Source organism: Acomys minous, assembly GCF_964271855.1.
Source record: "Acomys minous genome assembly, chromosome: 6".
Classification (NCBI taxonomy): domain Eukaryota; kingdom Metazoa; phylum Chordata; class Mammalia; order Rodentia; family Muridae; genus Acomys; species Acomys minous.
In genome coordinates, this window is record NC_140487.1 from 72,160,463 (window position 1) to 72,179,165 (window position 18,703).

An 18,703-nucleotide genomic window follows, 5' to 3' on the forward strand; every position below is an offset into this window, starting at 1 on the left:
TTTAGTTTTATTTGTTTGTTTGTTTTTTAAACCAAGTTCTTTCTTCATTGTCTCTTTAACTTTCGATTTTCTGGGATATTTTCCTCCTTTGGCAGAAATACCCTTTAAAATAGTTTTTAAAAACTTAAATTTCTGTGTGTATTTTCACTGTGCATATGTGTTTGCTTGTATCCACCACCAGCTGAAGTTGTTTTACCTCTTCTATGGCTTCCATGGATCAAGTCCAGGTCCTTAGGCTTGGGGGCAAGCCTCTACTCTCTGAGCCATCTTGCTGGCCCCTCTTTGTAGTTTTTGACATAAGTAAATCAAGTCCTAGAACTTTGGATCATATGTCTGCTTAGTGGAAGAGATGAGCTGGAAATTAGCTTTTTCTTCAAATGTTGGATTACTCACATATATTCAATCATTCTTGGATAACATTTGATTATCTGCTTGTGTGGAATCTCTCTTTAGTGCTACAAGTATTCAGATGAAGTCACTTTTAACTTGTGGTACCTCTTGCTACTTTGTCCTTTCCTTCTCTCTCAATATAAATGTCTTATAAACCTTTAAAATAAAAACACACAGCTGGGCATGGTGGCACACGCCTTTAATCCCAGCACTGAGAGGCAGAGGCAGGCTGATCTCTGAGTTTGAAGCCAGACAAGAGAAACCCTGTCTTAAAAAACAAAACAAAATACACACACACACACACACACAACCAAAACCTGAAAGTGTTTTTCAGTTCATCTTCTATTTGTTGTAGTATACTTTCTAGAAAGATTTTATATTTCTAAGCCTCAATATATTGTTTCCTTCTCAGCAACCGATATATTACTTCACTAAAATGGTAATAGTGTGGAGTTAAAAAAAAATCTTAAGAGTTGGGCATGGTGGCACATGCCTTTAATCTCAGCATTCAGGAGGCAGAGACAGGCAGAGATCTCTAACTTCCAGAACAGTCTGGTCTACACAGTGAGTTTCAGGACAGCTAGGGCTACATAGAGAGACCTGTCATCAACGCACCACCCTTCCCCACCGCGCCAACACACACACACACACACACACACACACACACACACACACACACACGAAAAGAATTTTAAAGTCAAAGATATTAGAAGTAAGATATCAGTTTTGCATTAAATATTTTATTTGTTTTTATACCACATTACCTCTCAATTTGTAATCCCCTTGCTCTTCCTGTTCCCACGCTCCCTCCTTCTTCCTAAGATTTCAGTTTAGTTTCTTGTTGATAGATATATAAGAGCCTGTTTTCTATAGAAAAACTGTAGAGTTTTGGACGCTCAACTTACTCAGGAGCAGTCTATTCTGCATCCTCAGTTTATTAAACAGGGAGAAAGTGGCTATTCAGATTTACAAACTAGTAATGTTGGATTGTTTATAAATACCATGTGCTTTTCTGTCTTTCTTTTTTTAACTTTAAATTTGAAATAAAATTATAGACTCTTAGGAAGACATTCCAGGAACACATCACCTCACCTGTAGCTCTGAATTTTCCAGTTAGTTTTCTTTATGTGAAACAAGGAGTATACAGCTAATTTCAACTTGGTCACTCCGAATTGAAACTATGGGAAACAGAAAACACCATTTAACCACCACTACCCTCTCCCATCTAACCACCAAAGTTGGACATTTTCTCAAGGAAATGAAAACGACCCCCACCCCTTGGTTTGGCTACTTGAATTTTAAAACTAACATTTTTAATCAGTTCAGTAACAAAAGATGTCTACTTTTATGTCAACCTCCTTCTCTTATTTTCTTACTGAAACTTAAGTTTATATATACAAGGCTTTTTGTGTAGAGAAAGAGATAGTAATTCTCCAGCTTGTTCTTTTTAAACTCTTTGACAAGTTTTTAAAAAAGATTTATTATTTATTTGTATAGTGCTCTGCCTGCATGTACACCTGCATGCCAGAAGAGGGCACCAGATCTCATTATAGATGGTTGTGAGCCACCATGTGGTTGCTGGGAATTGAATTTAGGACCTTTGGAAGAGCAGCCAGTGCTCTTAACCTCTGAGCCGTCTCTCCTGCCCCATCTTAAAGAATAGATCTCTATCTGAGTCAGCTTATACAAATTTACTAAATTGCTATGTCTGTCCTTCCTTTCTTTTCCCACCCCCTTGCCTAGACAGGGTTTCTCTTTGTAGACCAGGCTGGCCTTGGACTCTCAGAGATCCACCTGCCTCTGCCTCCCAAGTGCTGGGATTAAAGTCAGTTCAACACCACACCTGGCTGTTCGTTTGTTTTTACTTTGTTGTTGTTGTTGTTGTTGTTGTTTTGGTTTTGGTTTTTGTTTTCCAAGACAGGGTTTCTCTGTGTAGCTCTGGCTGTCCTGGACGCACTTTGTAGAACAGGCTGGCCTTGAGCTCACAGATCTGCCTGCCTCTGCCTCCCGGGTGTTGGGATTATAGGTGTGTGCCACTGTGCCCGGCTGCCAACTGTACCTTTATATGGCTTCTCATTTTGGGTGATCGAGCTTAAGTGGAGGAAGAAAAACCCACCTATTTGTTTTTCCAACATTTCAGTAATTTATTATACCAGATAAATCTCCAGTCACCTTTGGTTGTTACTTTATTTATTTTGGGGTTTTTTTGGAGACATGGTTTCTCTGTGTAGCCCTGGCTGTCCTGAAATTCTTTGTCTAGACCAGACTAGCCTCTAATGCACAGACCCAGTGTTGGGATTAAAGGCCCATGTCACCACTGCACAGGGGAATTATTTTATTGTAGTGTAAGTTAGATATGTACCAGTGCTTTTTTATTGTTTATGAAATGGTCCATTCCACTGTATTGATTTGTAGTGTGATTTCTGTTAAAAATTAAAATTAAATTTAAAAAATTTTTATTGTTTATTCATGGGCCTATTTCTTACTGATTTAGTTCTTGATGTTTTCACTACTTTTGTGCAGTAAGAAGTTACAGCTTCATAGAAGACAGTTGAGTATCTATCTGATAGAGTTAATCAACACACTTTCCCCTCAGCAATGTCATTTATTCTCATACTCTCTTCAGTGTAACTTTTAGAATCACTCTGTTTTGTTGTGTGTGTTGTTTTTAAACCATTGTGATGGGGAAGTGCATCAAGACGTAGGTTAGTTTACAGCTTTTCCATTTTCAACTGCAAATAATTATTTCAGCTTACCCTTTAGCATGAAATTGTTAACTGTGGTTTTCACCTCTCTATACCTTAATAAGAATTCATATTTCACAAAACATGATTGGGATAGAAAAGTCAATTTGTTCTCTTACTATTTCTTACAGGCTTTTTGTAGCACCTCTTACAAGAATATTTTATAAAACTATGCTTAGCAGTTTTCACTGGCATAGCATCACATAGTTGTAAACAGTTATGGCATGTTGCTTAGTTTTGAGCTATAATTTTTAGTAATATGTAACTATAGGTGATTAAATCTTAGTTTGGGGGCCTTTTTGTAAATTGTGATACATTTTGGCATATCATAATTATGTTATGTTCCTTTAGATAGGCAGAAGTAGTACTAACTTTTAAGTGAAAGAAACAGTTCAGTATGTGTTTTTTGTTTTGTTTTATTTTTCACGGCAGGGTCTCTCTGTGTAGCCGTGGCTGTCCTGGACTCACTTTGTGGACCAGGCTGGCCTTGAACTCACAAGTATCCACCTGCCTCTGCCTCCCAAGTGCTTGGATTAAAGGTGTGCACCACCACCGCCTGACAGTATGCATGGTTTTAAACTTAGTATTATTACAAAAGAGAACGAGTATGTTAGCATGAGAGTGTCATGGTGTGTGTGTGTGTAGAAAGAGAGTATGTTGGCATGCACATGGCATGGTGTGTGTGTGTAGAAAGAGAGTGAGTATGTTGGCATGCACATGGCATGGTGTGTGTGTGTAGAAAGAGAGTGAGTATGTTGGCATGCACATGGCATGGTGTGTGTGTGTAGAAAGAGAGTGAGTATGTTGGCATGCACATGGCATGGTGTGTGTGTATGTTGTGTAGAGGTCAAAGGAAAACTTTAAGGAGTTGGCTCTCTCCCCTCTGGACTCTGGTGATAGCCCTCGGGTTGTTAGGGTTGTGTAGTCAGCTCTTACCCACAGAGCCGTCTCATTGCTCTCAGAGTTCTTGTAAAGTTTATTGTATTTTTCTTAAAATGTGTTATAAGTAGTGTTTAGATCAGTATTAAATGTCTTAGCTGGAAAAATATGGGAATCTTTTACATTTCTGCTGCATCTAAAACTAATTAATTCCAGTTCTTTTTTCTTGATATTCATAGATTTTGATTATAGCAAAAGTTGATATTTTTCCTGTAGTAAATGGTATGTTTTAAATTTTTTCTCATGCAGGTCTTCAGAGTTCTACATTTTAGCTCTCAGTGCTGAATTTCCTTCTCCCTTAAGTTATTATAAACTTTTGCTGCTGTCAAACAAGCGTGAAAATGTCTCGCAGTCCTGATGCCAAGGAAGACCCTGTGGAATGCCCTCTCTGCATGGAGCCCTTGGAGATAGACGATATCAACTTTTTCCCTTGCACCTGTGGCTACCAGATATGCCGGTTTTGTTGGCATCGAATTCGCACTGATGAGAATGGGCTTTGTCCTGCATGTAGAAAGGTAAGTGCTGCAAACCAGCTTTATTTTGTATATAGGTTCTTTCTTGTCCAGTATTGACTGTATAATTCATTCCCCATGAGTACGAGTGATTGCTTTTACAACAAACATTGTGCCGTCTTTAAGGAGCAATGAACTAGAAGGGGTCAGGTGCTGCCTTTGCTGTGTTAGTGAGCTATGTGGCATCTGTAAAGTCCTACAGTCTCTGACCAAAAACATAGACGAAGTCCTGGTGCTTGCTGATTAAGAGGATTGGTAAGGAACTAATGAGTGTGGATATGATAATGTGGAGCTAGAAAACCATGGTCTGTATGTGGGGTTATTTCACTTTTGTCTTTTAGTACTTAATAGGAGAGGCATTTACCAGGGTTAAGAAGCAGAAAAGGGCATTCTGCCAGTCAGCTGACTGTTGCCTCTTTTATTCAGTTGTGCAACCCAGCCCATGGGATGGTGCCACCCACATCAAGGTGGGTCTTCCCTCTTCAGTTAGTCTTCTGGAAACACCCGTAGAGATATGCCTCTGTATGATTCTAAATCCAGTCAGACTGACAATGAAAATGAATTATTACATCTTCCCTGGGATCTTTATACTCAGTTTTATGTAATTGTCTTCCATTTATCATGTTATTAGTAGTACCAATAACTGATGCTGTAGTACTTACCTATGTGTGGAGCATATTTTAATCATTATCTCTCTTTTTACATCTGTAGAAGCCCTCTGGCTAAGATCCCATTTTACAGCTGAGAAGGCTAGGGCGGAGTGGCTGCATGGCCTTACATCAGGTTGCTGGGCTTCAAAGCCTGGCATTCTGAGTCCACATGCTTGGTCTGCCAGTGGCCTTGGTGCTAGCTGTAGGAAGGAAAATACTATGATCTTGAGAAGGAAAAGACAAAAACATGCAGCAGAAACTGCAAGTGTTTTTTGAGGGCACAATGATAATTATAATTGTTTTATGGGCATTACTTAATCTTTACATTAAATTTTAGTGTTTTTTTGTACTTTATACTGAAGGTTTAGGGATTGAGTTGTTTAAAGACACTTAGTCAATAATGTTAGAAATAAATTTGAACTCTTGAGCCAGAGTCTAAATATTTATGTTCCATATCTCTTCCTATTAGACTAGGAATATATTTTAAAACAAACAAACAAACAAAATAAAAAAGGATATGGGCTGAGGACGTGGCTTAGTAGGTCAGGTACCTACTCTGTACTCCTAAGTTGGATCCTGACTATCCATGTAAAAATCAGGAGTGTTTCTCTGACCTTCCACCTGAGCGCTAGGGAATGATCTTAGAGCTCGCTGGCCTGCTAGGACAGCCATCCAGTGACCTCCAGATTCAGTGAGAAACCTGCTTCAAAGAAGTGAGGCAGAGGCCTCCACTATGCACACACCAGCATATACAAACAAGCATATAACTTACGTAGTATTTTAGCACATACTAGGATTTCCTTAAATGTTTGTTGATTATAACATATAAAAATCCATATTTTGTTGAAAGAATTATCTTCTTTGCCTTTTACACAGCAGCCAAGAAGCATAATCATCTAAGAACTGCGTGAGAAGGTGTTAGGGGAATACCTAGATTGTTGTTTTGATATTTATGCTGAAAGTAGTCTCTGCTAAGCTTTAAAAAATAAGTTTTAGAACTCTTAATAAAAATATTTTTAAAGCAATTGAAAAATCAGAAGAGAAACTAACAATCACACTTGCCACTCAGAATTGTATATATATATATATATATATCATTTATGCAGTTTTTCTGTTTATTTAATGCTAACTTCACCTTGTTTATTATACTTATAGCCATATCCAGAAGACCCAGCAGTTTATAAACCACTTTCCCAGGAAGAATTGCAAAGGATAAAGAATGAGAAAAAACAGAAACAAAATGAGAGAAAGCAGAAAATTTCAGAAAATCGAAAACATTTGGCTAGTGTACGTGTTGTACAAAAAAATCTCGTCTTTGTTGTAGGTCTGTCCCAGCGCCTTGCCGACCCAGAAGTAAGTCCTTTTCTGCTTTTATTGCTGTGTGGTAGTCTTCTGTGTTCGCATATCTTATTTGAAAATAATAGTTGATCCTAATAAAATGTAAGACTCCTCTGCAATAATAAATCTTGGGAGGAAGTATGAATGTAAAAATAATTTTAATAATATTTAAGAACCAGTGGCTATCTGGGTGTCGTGGCACACGCCTTTAATCTGAGAACTCAGGAGGAAGAGGCTGTCAGATGTCTAGGCCAGCTTGGTCTACAAATCCAATCCAGGACAGGCAGGGCTCTGTTACACGGAGAAACCCTGTCTCAAAAAACCAAAACCAAACCAAACAGAAACAGAAGAACCAGTGGCCAGAACTGTAGGGTGGTGGTCAGTCCTATAATCCCAGCACTCAGGAGGCAGAAGCAGCCAGATACCTGAGTTGAAGGCCAGCCTGGACTACAGAGAGAGTTACAGGACAGCCAGGGCTACAGAGAGAGACCTTGTCTCAAAAAACAAACAACAACAAGAAAAGAAACATTGGCCAATTGTGCTCTTAGGCTTGCCTTAATCTTTCTAGGCTTCAGTTTCTTCAATTGTGAAACTAAGGGCTTGAACTAAAAGTCCCTTTTAGTGATGATAGCCTGTGAAAATGAATAATGACACGCTTAAGGTTAACGTGAGTTGTGAATTGTTTTTTTGGTTTTTTTTGTTTTGTTTTGTTTTCTTTTTTTCTCTTTTTTGTAGCTGTATGGACCAAGTAATTGGAGACACAGTTACATGAATCACACTAAGTAATTTTAATGAGCTGCCCACATAGCAGTGTGTGTGCTCTGGTACATGTGTGGAGGTCAGGAGTTTTCAGGGCTCACTTCTCTACTTTCCCTTTGTAGGTTCTGGGGGTTGAAGTCAGGTCATCAGGCCTAACAGTGAGTGCCTTTACGAGCTGAGCATCTTAGTGCTCCCCACGTGGTAACTCTTGCTCACTTAGAAGTGTTATACTGTGCCATCATTCTTTACTTGGTCATTTGGAGCCAGTTTTAGGGAAAGAAGGAGAATTTGACTAAGTGAAATAAAAGATCAAGTTATTTTTGTTTGTTTGTTTGTTTTTGTGCTTCAATTTCCTACTTGATGACTCTTAACCTTTCTCTTTTTTCCTTCTTCAGTTAGTCTCATCGACATCACTCTGAGCTCATACTTCCTTGCGGGCTTTGGATATGTGCCTGCCAGTTTTTAATTCCACTATGCTATGAAGTGTTGACAAGGCTCTTGGGAGGGAAAATTGAAGCTAGTATCAGTTAGCATGTTTGCTTTAGTAGGATAGCACTGAATTTGGAGAGTCTTCTAGAATAAATCCTTGAAAACTGTTTGAGGTAACGTTCCTCATGATGCTGGAGATTAGCTCTGTGGTAATGCACTCACTTAGGCTGTTTTCAGTAGCTTTTCACTGTGGCAAATACCTGGCGGGGCAGTGGGGGTGCACTTAAAACAAGTTTCTGTCCGAGCTTCAGGCTGTTGTTAACGTGCTTGATTGCTGTCTGCCTGAGGTTAGACAGACTATCCTGCTGGCAGCTGAATGTGGGAGGAGGCTACTCGTGCCATGTAGCCAATAGGCAGAAAGGCAGGCAAAATAAAAGGCTGGGAACAAGATACTTTTGAAAGGCACACCTCAGTGACCCATTTGATCTTCATGGGCCCACTTGCCATAGTTTCTACCACCTCCCAGTAATCCCTTCAGTTATGAGTCCATCAGGAAATTGATCACTGATTAGGCTACAGACCAAGCCTTCAGCATATGGTTTGTTTGTGGGAATAACTTCTTATCTGTCTCTTTCTGTACAAGACTAGACTATAGTCATGGATTTATGGGTTTACACTAAGGCTTTAAAATGCCTGCAAATCAATAGAGGAGAATCTCAGGGAACTATTACTTGGAAGAACCTATCATGAGCATTAAAAATGGATGCAACTCAGGAATTACTAGGATCTGGGCCAGCAAGATGGTTCAAGGGGTAGGGTTGCTTGCTGTGGAAGCCTTAGACTTGAGTTCAATCCTTGGATCCCATGTAATGGTAGGAGAGGATCAACTCTGCAGAGCTGTCCTTTGACCTCCCTGTTGTACCATGGTACATGGTCATGGCCCTGTCCTGCCCTCTGCTGCCACCACACAAAGAATTACTAGGATTCTAGGTCCAGGGAACTTGGCAGTAGCGTTTTACATCATATACAGGAGACTTGCTTCTTTTCACAGGGGTTGGCCAAGAAGTCGTACCTGTAATGTGCACAGTCAGGCTATTAAAGCAAAAGGGCCATGACTTTGGGCCCAACCTGGCTACTTAATGAGTGCCAGGCCTTCCTGAGCTAAGGAAGTAGGACGTCATCCCGAGAAACAAAAATAAAATACTCAGAGAGAAAGGGTTTCAATAAGGAATATTAAGGAAAGAGTTCATTTTAGATCCACAGTGTCACTTCAGCAGTCACTCACTCCTTCCATTTTGTTTGTAAGCTTCTACTTTTCTACTTTCCTCAGGTAGACACAATTCCACCTCTTTTGACCACTTTCCTTGAATATGACTAAAATTCCGCACTAATTGTCTCTCTGTCCCTTTTAATTCTGCCTCTGAAACTGTTATTTGTGCATGCGTGCATGGCATGCGTGCATGTTACTGAGGGGCACACATTCATGATGTGGGTATTACAGGAGAACCATGGAGCCGGCCCTCTTCCTTCACCTTAATGTGGGCTCCAGGGATAGAACTCAGGCTGTCGGGTGTGCACAGCAGGAGCTTTCCCTGTGAGCCACCTCTCTGGTCCTTTCTGTCCTTTGTTACTTTTTCCTAATCTTTTTGATTACTTTGCCTTTCTGAAATTGCTACTTCAATAACTTCTGGGACTTTCATCTTGATTTGAGAGCTTTCAGTGTGAATTTGCCTTTTGTTTGTTTGTCTATCTTTAGTTTAGCCAGCTTTAGTATTGGAAGCAATGTGGAGCCTCACTAGAAGTAGATTGATTATCAAGTGTGTTCTTTTATTTGTCAGTAGGAAAACATTTTTAAAAGCTATGGTAATTTGACGCCAATTAACAGGTAATTATATATCTTAAAAGTCCTAAGATTTCAGGTTTATGGAGCTATTCATTTTTATTAAAATTTGAATTTTGTAAATACATACAGTGTTTGATACTGAAGATAAATTAGATAGCAAGCCAGACTTTACTCATATCAAGTTTACAGGCTAGTGGAGAAGACAGAAATCAAGTGTTCACACACTCTTGAGTACTTATAAAAAGAGAAGTAGAAGGCTGGAGAGATGGTTCAGCAATTAAGAGCACTTACTGCTCTTGTAGAGGACCCAAATTCTGTTCCCAGCCTCTACGTGATAGTTCACAGTCATCTTTAACTCCAGTTCTAAGGATCTCGCCATCCTCTTCTGGTCCCTGAGGGCAGTGCACGCACATGGTGAGCCTACATGTATGCAGGCAAAACACACACAAAAACAAACAAACCGACAAACTTTCCAAGGAAAGGATAATTAAGATCAGCTTTGAGAATTAATACTATTAGCTAGGCAGCAAATAAGGTCAAATTAGTATCCCAGGTATGTGGTAGCCCTAGAGAGTATTTCATTTGAGGAATTAAGAGTCTGCACAACCATTTCATTTTATACACTGTAAACTGAGGCAAAGGCAAGGCAAGCAGCTTGTTTGTTATGATAGATCTGCTATTCTGGGGTGTTCTGTACTGATGATTGCTTCATCCATCCATTCATCATTGACGCATGTAGCATCTAACTGCCACGGTTTTGCTTTTCTTAGTGTCCATGAATACTTAGCTGTGTTCCCAAAGAATACTTCTTTCTCTGTTTTATCAGTTGTTTAGGTAAAGATCTAGTGTTTGCGTTAATATGGAATGTTTAAATTGTTTGAATTTCATTTGCTGTAATAGCCTATCTCTCATATCAACTGCTGGTCATTTGCTGGTACTTAGGAGGCCTGTCAGTGTTACTGTAGTACACATTCATGTTTTTGTTTTTCTTTTGAGACAGAGTCTATTTATTGCCCATACTGGTCTTGAACTCTTGAAAATCCCCCTGCTTTAGCCTTCTGTGTTACAAGCTACCACACCTAGATCTTTATGTAATTTTTTCTCTTAATACTAACAATTTCAGTTTTTTTTTTTAAATCTATTGAGTAAGGCACTGGGCATTCACAGTATACAAAACAGTGCCTGCTTTTTTGCAGAGGTAACAAGAGTCCTGGATGAGGAGCATTGCTTTACTTTAGTGGCAGTTGGGGATAGCAGCAGACCATTGCAGGGAAGGTATATGGTCTTTGCTATCTTTGGGGTAAAGTGCTTCGCGCAGAGGGAATGTCCAGGTGTTGTTGAGTGAGACATGCCTCTTTATGTAATCTTGGTCTGAAAGGCTGGAGTTAGTGATGAGAAATGTGGTTGGGGTAAGTAGAGTTACACTTAATTATGAGAGCTTTGTTAGCCATGCTGAAGACTTTGCATTTTATCCTGAAGGCAGTGGAAAGCTATTGAATGTTTTCAGTAGAATGACATGCTAGATTTGTGCTCTGAAAATACCATTCTGGCCTTCATCTGGACATGTCAATGTAATATTATATCTATATTGTTTGCCATGAAAGTATTATTCCCAAATGTTTGCCAGAAAGTATTTCCATAAATCAGTGTCTTCAATTCTAAAAGTGGTTCATTGCCCACTTAAAAAAAAAATAATATTATAAACCATATCTTCCTTTTTTTCCCCCCTTGGTTTTTGTTTTGTTAGATCATATTCATTTGTATTTTCCTATGCATTCTTATGTGGTATAGAGTGTTTGAATCAGAATATTTTGGGGAAAGGCCTGTATTGATAACTTCCCAAAGCCCCCAAATTACTTCTAATATACAACCAGAAACGACTTTTCTTGAATGAAATATTACCTATCTTTTTCTTAATGATTTCTTAATAATTGTACTCAACCCACCAACAATGTTTGATGCAGGCACCCTGCTTCCTAAATAATGGTCGTTGGATTTGCCCTTGCCTTTACTGCTGTAAGCCTGCACTCTGCCCACAGCCAGACAGACGGAAGCCTTCATTTCCTTAAAGTCTTTTTCCACCTTTCTCTCTTACTCAGAGTAACACTCAGGTCCCTCAGAAGGACTGGCACACTCTGTGGCTTCATGTTAGATTGCCTGCCTGGGCCCAGAGGCACTGTGCTCCTGTCTGAGAGGAAATGACACACGTTCCCTTGGGCTAGTCTAAGCTCTGGTCTAAGCTCTGGTCTAAGCTCTGGTCTAAGCTCTGGTCTAAGCTCTAGTGTAAGCTCTGGTCTAAGCTCCTGATTTCTTCTGTGGCTAAACACTCCTGGACCAGGTGGGATGCCTATATTCTAGTTTCCAGGAGACAGCATGTTTCACAGAAGAGAGAAATAAAAACACCCATAGCATATAACACCTTCAAAAAGACAGGGATGAAGAAATCTTTGAAACAAGTCAAGAAGTATACATATAGATAGGACACTTAGATAAAAAACAAAAAGTATGAACAGAATCCCCAAAAGACATTCCAATTTCTTTGAAAAGGCTAGCAAGAACAATTCAGTGTTTTAAATAATCCCTAAGACAGTTAAAAATGAGCTCTTGATGGTATACTCTCTCCTATGTATTCCAAAGCAGACACATGCAGGAAGACAACCATGAGAAGGCCTTTTCTGCATATGCGTGCTTTGGCGTGGGCACTCGCAAACCTACTGTGCTCTGTGGCCTTTCAAGCTAGAAGCACTTAGTATCATTTTGGAGTTTACTGTGTCAGTTCTTAGGCCTTAGACCTATTGGAGCTGTGTTTCTTTTTTAACTTGTCTCAAATGATTTGTGTTAATATTCAGTTTCTTGGGGTAGTGTTTTTAATCACTAAATATGGCAGTTAAAATTACAGATTTTTACAGGTATATGTTTTGGCAACTGAAATACCATGAAATGATGTGATTTCTGTAAAAGCTAGTACAATTTCAAAGTATAGTCTTATCTTAATTACATATTATCTATGAATTCAGTTTATGTCAGTATTATGAGAAAATATGTTTAATAATATGAAGCTTCAAGCTTCCCTTAACTATAGCCAGGCCTCATAGCTACATGCATGTCTTGTGGGACATTCAGAAAGTATACAGGAGCCACGGTTGGGTAGGGCTAGTTTGGCCCATGGAGGAATCCCCCTGGCTTTTATCCTCTAAATGCTAGGAGTGTTTCCCTCTTACTTTAAAGTCACCCCCCCCCCCATTGAAAGCCCCTTTAGTGCTTCCTTCATTGAGAACTGCTGCTATAAACTCACTAAGAGCTGCTGATGCAGCGCAGCTGTGTGCTGCCAGCCTTGGGGAGCAGGTGCTTTAACTTACCTGAATTGGTATTTTTCCAGCTGCAATGTTGAACTCAGTTTTAAATTCTACTGGCCAGAAAACCCCCTTTCAAACTATTTTCTTCTCCATCCTTTAGCCCTGAAGCTGTCTGGGGATGAGGTGTCATTTCATTAGCTACTATTACTGTTCTATCAGTCAAGGAGTCTAGGTAGGAAAAAAAGAAGTGGAAAACCAGTGTAGTTACCTTTTAATCCATGAAAATTGGCTGTATATAACCTTATATTTATAAACACCCAAATACAGTGAGATTAGTTTGTATTAAGTTGAATACTGTTGAGACTTACTGGCACAATACAGACTGTTCATTGAGGAAGAGGTTGCTGTCTGTAAAGTTCTAGGAGAAGAACAAAATTTAATGTTGAGGTAATTACAAGTTATGGGAAAGATTTTGTGTCATAATATTCTGATCACATTAGCCAGGGTTTGTAAGTTTGTAAGGAAATCTAAAAGTCTACTGTAGTGATCACAGAATAGCATCGGTAAGAGAGATAGGAGGACAAGTGAACACTAGGAAGTAGCTAAGGTACTAGGGGAAGAAATGCAAGTTCGTTCTCCAAATGTAACTTAGCAGCAAAGACTTCAGGGAGGAACAACCTTTGAGACAGTTACAACATAATAAAATTTACTGAAATAGGAAATTATGTACACAGTGATAAATCATAAAACACTAAACGTTGAGGAGACACTGTTACATATTTGGGATTTAGTAATCATGCCATAGTGTAATATACAATAGATTTATGAGACATAAATGTCACTGCTTATGCCTGTTCTTTGTCTCTCTTCTCAAATATGATTTTGATCATTGTTTTGATCATTACCTCATAAAAATTACCTATGAGTGACAATGCAGTTAAATTCTGTTAAGGTAATAGAATAGATTATTAATACAAATATTAGAACATAATAATTCAGACTTCATAAGTCCCAGTTTCTATTTAGTGTTTGAAAAAAGGTAGCTCTTAAGACTCTTTAAGCTTGACATGGTGGCACATGCCTTTAATCCCAGCACTCAGGCGGCAGAGGCAGGCAGATTGCTGTGAGTTTGAGGCCAGCCTGGTCTACAAAGTGAGCACAGGACAGCCAACGCTACACAGAGAAACCTTGTCTAGAAAAACCAAAAAATGAAATAACATAAAATAAAATGCCCCATGAGTCAGCTACATAAACATACTTAGGAGACAGTTCCATTATTGGAAACTTTAAAATGACCTCTGTGCTTTTCATTGACAAGGGATGGTGAATGTTCCCATTATCAGGATAAAGGTGATTAAAATGGGGACAGTTTATGCCTTATTTCTTCTTCTTTTATAGGTTTTAAAACGACCAGAATATTTTGGGAAGTTTGGTAAAATACATAAAGTTGTCATCAATAATAGCACATCATATGCAGGCTCACAGGTAACTCATTATAGGGATTTTTGCCTTTCTTCCCTAGGTCTGGGCTTGACCTGGCCTGTCAGAAGGATAACCTGCTTTCTGCAGTCAGAAAGCTTGAGGGTCAAAGGAGGTTAAGTGACATTGCTGTTGGTGGGCTGGGGAGCTTTTGTGTTTACTTGATCCCTCAGGACTTAGAGTGAATTACTTGATAGAATAAAAGGGAAATAGAAAATAAAAATAACGGATGGGTTAAAGGGTGGTGGTGGTGAGGACTTACTTAGTCTGCTACCAAGCAACCTGGTAATTAGATAACAATTTATAATCAGTAATAATTTTGGATACTGAAAACTTAATACAGCAACATTGTCATACTGGCAGTAGTTAACAACTTGTATAGATCATGTTTATTTCTCAGAATGTCTATTTTGATATATTGTCTTTAAATCTATTATTTTAAATTTTCACTTTTAAACGTTTTTGTTAAGTTTCACAAGTCTGTCAAGTTACTTTAAAAAAAAAATAGGGTAAGGGGAAAAAGGCAAGGAAAGATACTATTTTATTTATCTATGTTATAATCCACTTATAGCTCTTAAATGAGCTATTAAAAGGAGCGGCATTATATAAAAAGCTACTGCTTTTAATTATTGCCATGATTTTTAACAACAATAGTAGTAGTAAACAAAACAGCTATAGAATTTCATAAACAGGTTGTAAAGGAATTTTCTTTTTCAATATTAATTTGAAACTAATAATTTGGAATGGAATGTGCTTTGCTTTAGGGTCCGAGTGCCAGTGCTTACGTAACCTATATACGGTCAGAAGATGCTCTCAGAGCAATACAGTGTGTTAACAATGTGGTGGTAGATGGCAGGACTCTTAAGGTAATGTGTTTCTCTTGATTTTTTTTCCCCCCTTTCTGGTCTTTTAAGAGGAAAGAATAAGATTAGAAAGTAGAGGAGTGCCTGGCATTTAAATGGTAACTTTGAAGGCATTTAAATTAAAGATTGCCTTTTAGATTTCCATAATAACTAATGATACACAAATAATTCAATAGTAACTTAGAAGGGCCCTATTTTATTTACTGGGTAGGAATACACATTTTTAGAGGATCATCCTTTAAAAATGTTAACTTTCAGCTGGGCGTGGTGGCACACACCTTCAGTCCCAGCACTCGGGAGGCAGAGGCAGGTGGATCGCTGTGAGTTCAAGGCCAGCCTGGTCTACAAAGTGAGTCCAGGACAGCCAAGGCTACAGAGAGAAACCTTGTCCTGAACCCCCCACCCCCAAAATGTTAGCTTTCATGTATTTCTTATTTTATGAAACCAGAACTGTTCTCATCAGAAACAGATAATAGTTTTGATTTGTTGTCATTAAACACCTGATCTTTGCCTTATGTTCCGGCATGTTCCCAATCAATGTAAATGGAAGAAGGACGGCATAGCTAGCAGGAAAAGGGGGACTTCCCTTCTTCGGTATGGAGCTACTTAAATACCTACTCCTGATGCCGAGAGAAGATTTGATTTGTAGATTCTGGAACCCTTGTCTGTTTTCTCTAGATTTCCTAAGTAAATGTCTATAGTAACTCTACCAGAAATAGTTCAGCTCCCTAGTGTTCTCAGTCCTGTTTTGTTCTGCTGTGTCTAATCTTATGTGAAGCAAAAACATCAATCATAGGAATTCACATTGTGCTATCAATTCATATTTTGAGTCTTCTTTTCCCTGCTCCCCTCTTTTTCCTACAGGCATCTTTAGGTACAACGAAATACTGCAGTTACTTCTTAAAGAATATGCAGTGCCCAAAGCCTGACTGCATGTATCTACATGAATTGGGAGATGAGGCAGCCAGCTTCACAAAAGAGGAAATGCAGGTAGTAAACTCATGTGACTTACCAATTTAGTACAAAAAGGAGTTTTAAAGTTAAAATTGTAAAGACAAAGATTTGCGTTTTTGAAAAAAACCAACATTACTTTAAAGTAGCATTTCCCAAAGTCTCTTATAAAATGTCTTCGGTGGACATGGTTACAACAAAATGAGTCTGAGTCAGTTAAGTTAGAAAATCAGCAAGCTCATTTGTTGCAAAATGTTGCAGAGGCTTTACTGTACTGTGCTAAGCATCTATTCTAGAGGAAACTAAGCTGACCACAGGAAGCACTGTTGGGGAGTCTGCTTTAAGGAGAATGTCAGCAGTATGAAGGCCAAGGAGTTAAAGTCTTCTAGTACTTGGAGTTTTTGTTTGGTTGGATGTTTGATTGGATTTTGGGTTTTCAAGATAGAGTTTCTGTGTGTAGTTTTGGCTGTCCTGGAACTTGCTCTGTGTAGACCAGGCTGGCCTCAAACTCACAGAGATCTGCCTGCCTGTGCTTCCAGAGTTCTGGGATTAAAGCCACCACCATCCCCAGCTTCTGTTGGGTTTTTTGTTGTTGCTTTTGTTTGTTTTGGTTCAAGATCTATTCTTTATAGAGTATTCTAGGAAATAGTAATCTGTCCAATGATGCTGGTCGCATTTTCATGCAGTGACTCTCCTTTGAAAGTGTTCACAGAGTAGTCAGTGTCCTATAAAAGGTGACTTGAGGGCTTAATATCCTATCTTCCCTTTTACATTTCCTCTTCTCCTGTCTCCTTTCAGTTTATAGTATAAACATGCTTTTACAAGTAAAAATGTTGACCATACGGCATATTAAAATGAGGATTATACCAAAGCACAATGCTGCAGTTCCCTTTTGTATATGAGGACTTCAGATTGTTGCTGAATCTTTTGCTGGACTTTTGCAGAAATACTTCTCATTTAGAAGGTGGGGGGCATTCCTTGCTACTTTCTATTCCAGGTCAAACTACAAAAATATGAGCTCCTTTAAAGGCAGATTGAAAAACAGCATGAAGTTTTGTCTCTTGATTTGTAGTTAATGCGGATTAAGTCCCATTATAATAAACAACTTGGTGGTTCTTGACAGTATTGTCTTTGAAATTCAAAAAACAGTTAAAAATAATGATATTCAACAGGGCAAAGTACATCTTTTCAATTAGTGCTTTTAAACGTTTTGTTTGTTTATGAGTGATTTGAAAAATAAGACTTAGAATTCTGAGTATGTGTGCACTTGTGTAAGGCATATATGAGCGTGTGCAGGTGCCCTCCCCTTTACAAGTGTCGGGGAAACCAGAGAAACACATGGAGTGCCTTTCTAGATGGCTCTCCGCCTTAAATTTTGAGACAAGGTCTGTTTGGTGAGACTGGGTGATAAGAGGGCCCTACTGTCCTACTGTCTTCTCCATGTATGTTCTGTTTTGTTCACACACACACACACACACACACACACACACACACACACACACACACACACACACACACACACACACGAGCCCTGAGCTCACATGTTTGCATAGCAGCATTTTGCCTACTGAGTCATCTCCTAGCTCCTGGGTTAAACTTATTGGATGAAATCTAGATAGCATTTCAAATTGGATTTTAAGTAACATCTGCATACTTAACACTGTTACAGTGAAAATTTGTCTAAGGATTTCCAAATCCAAGTTGATCTCATGAAAATCTGTAGGTGAAAAATGCATATGGTGGGATTTTAACTGCATGTATGAACTACACCATAATTACGTGTGTATCAGGCTGAGCCATAATAGTTCCTTCAGTATTGATCACAGAACTTTGTAGGTGGTTCATGTTTTATAAATGAAAAATTTCACATCTAAAATATCTTAAAACTCATGCATAGTGTATTCTTTTTATGTTAAAGAATTATTTTGATAGTTTCTTTGCTGAAATACTTCTCACTATAGAAAGATAATTTGAGCAAATTGTATTGTTGCAAAACCCACAAATTATTTTTCCTTGTTGCTATATACTCAAAATTGAGCAACCAGTGTGAGTGTTAGAGGAGGGAGCAGTGCAATGCGTGCTGCAAATGAGGTAGTTGTTTGTGCTCAGGTAGATGGCACTACCCTCCCTCCCTATTGCATTTTATTTTGTTGTATTTTCATTTTGCCACAGCACTTAGATAAGACACAGTCCTAATACAGTCAATGTTCCCATAGTAAGACACACATGCAGATGGTAAAAAGCCATTCAGAAGACGTTTTCATTGCCATTTATTTTTGTTTACAGTTTACTTCTATAGCGAATCTTTGCTTGATTTCTCCTATACCATTTGTGACATTGCCTTTTGATAGAAAGCTACCCCAACTACAGTGTAGCGGGTGCCAGCACATTTTCTGTAAAGGCCAGCCTCATAAGTCTTCTAGGATTCCTAGGCTGTGCGGCATCTGTCGCTGTGCTCCGCTATCCCTAACACTTCACTCCAGCCCTGTAGCAAGAAAGCATGTGGACAC

The 18,703-nt window shown here is 38.8% G+C and overlaps 1 protein-coding gene across 8 annotated transcripts in view; it reads left to right on the forward strand.

The window, feature by feature from the left end:
• Positions 1 to 18,703, forward strand: part of CNOT4 (CCR4-NOT transcription complex subunit 4) — a 108,172-nt gene that overhangs the window by 45,324 nt on the left and 44,145 nt on the right. For all 8 annotated transcript variants that reach the window (XM_084788102.1, XM_084788100.1, XM_084788103.1 and 5 more), the window contains exons 2-6: positions 4,323 to 4,588; positions 6,391 to 6,588; positions 14,299 to 14,385; positions 15,144 to 15,245; positions 16,107 to 16,232. In XM_084788102.1, coding sequence (XP_084644228.1) covers positions 4,415 to 4,588; positions 6,391 to 6,588; positions 14,299 to 14,385; positions 15,144 to 15,245; positions 16,107 to 16,232 — 687 coding nt within the window. In that variant the 5' untranslated portion in view covers positions 4,323 to 4,414. The remainder of the gene's footprint in view (positions 1 to 4,322; positions 4,589 to 6,390; positions 6,589 to 14,298; positions 14,386 to 15,143; positions 15,246 to 16,106; positions 16,233 to 18,703) is intronic.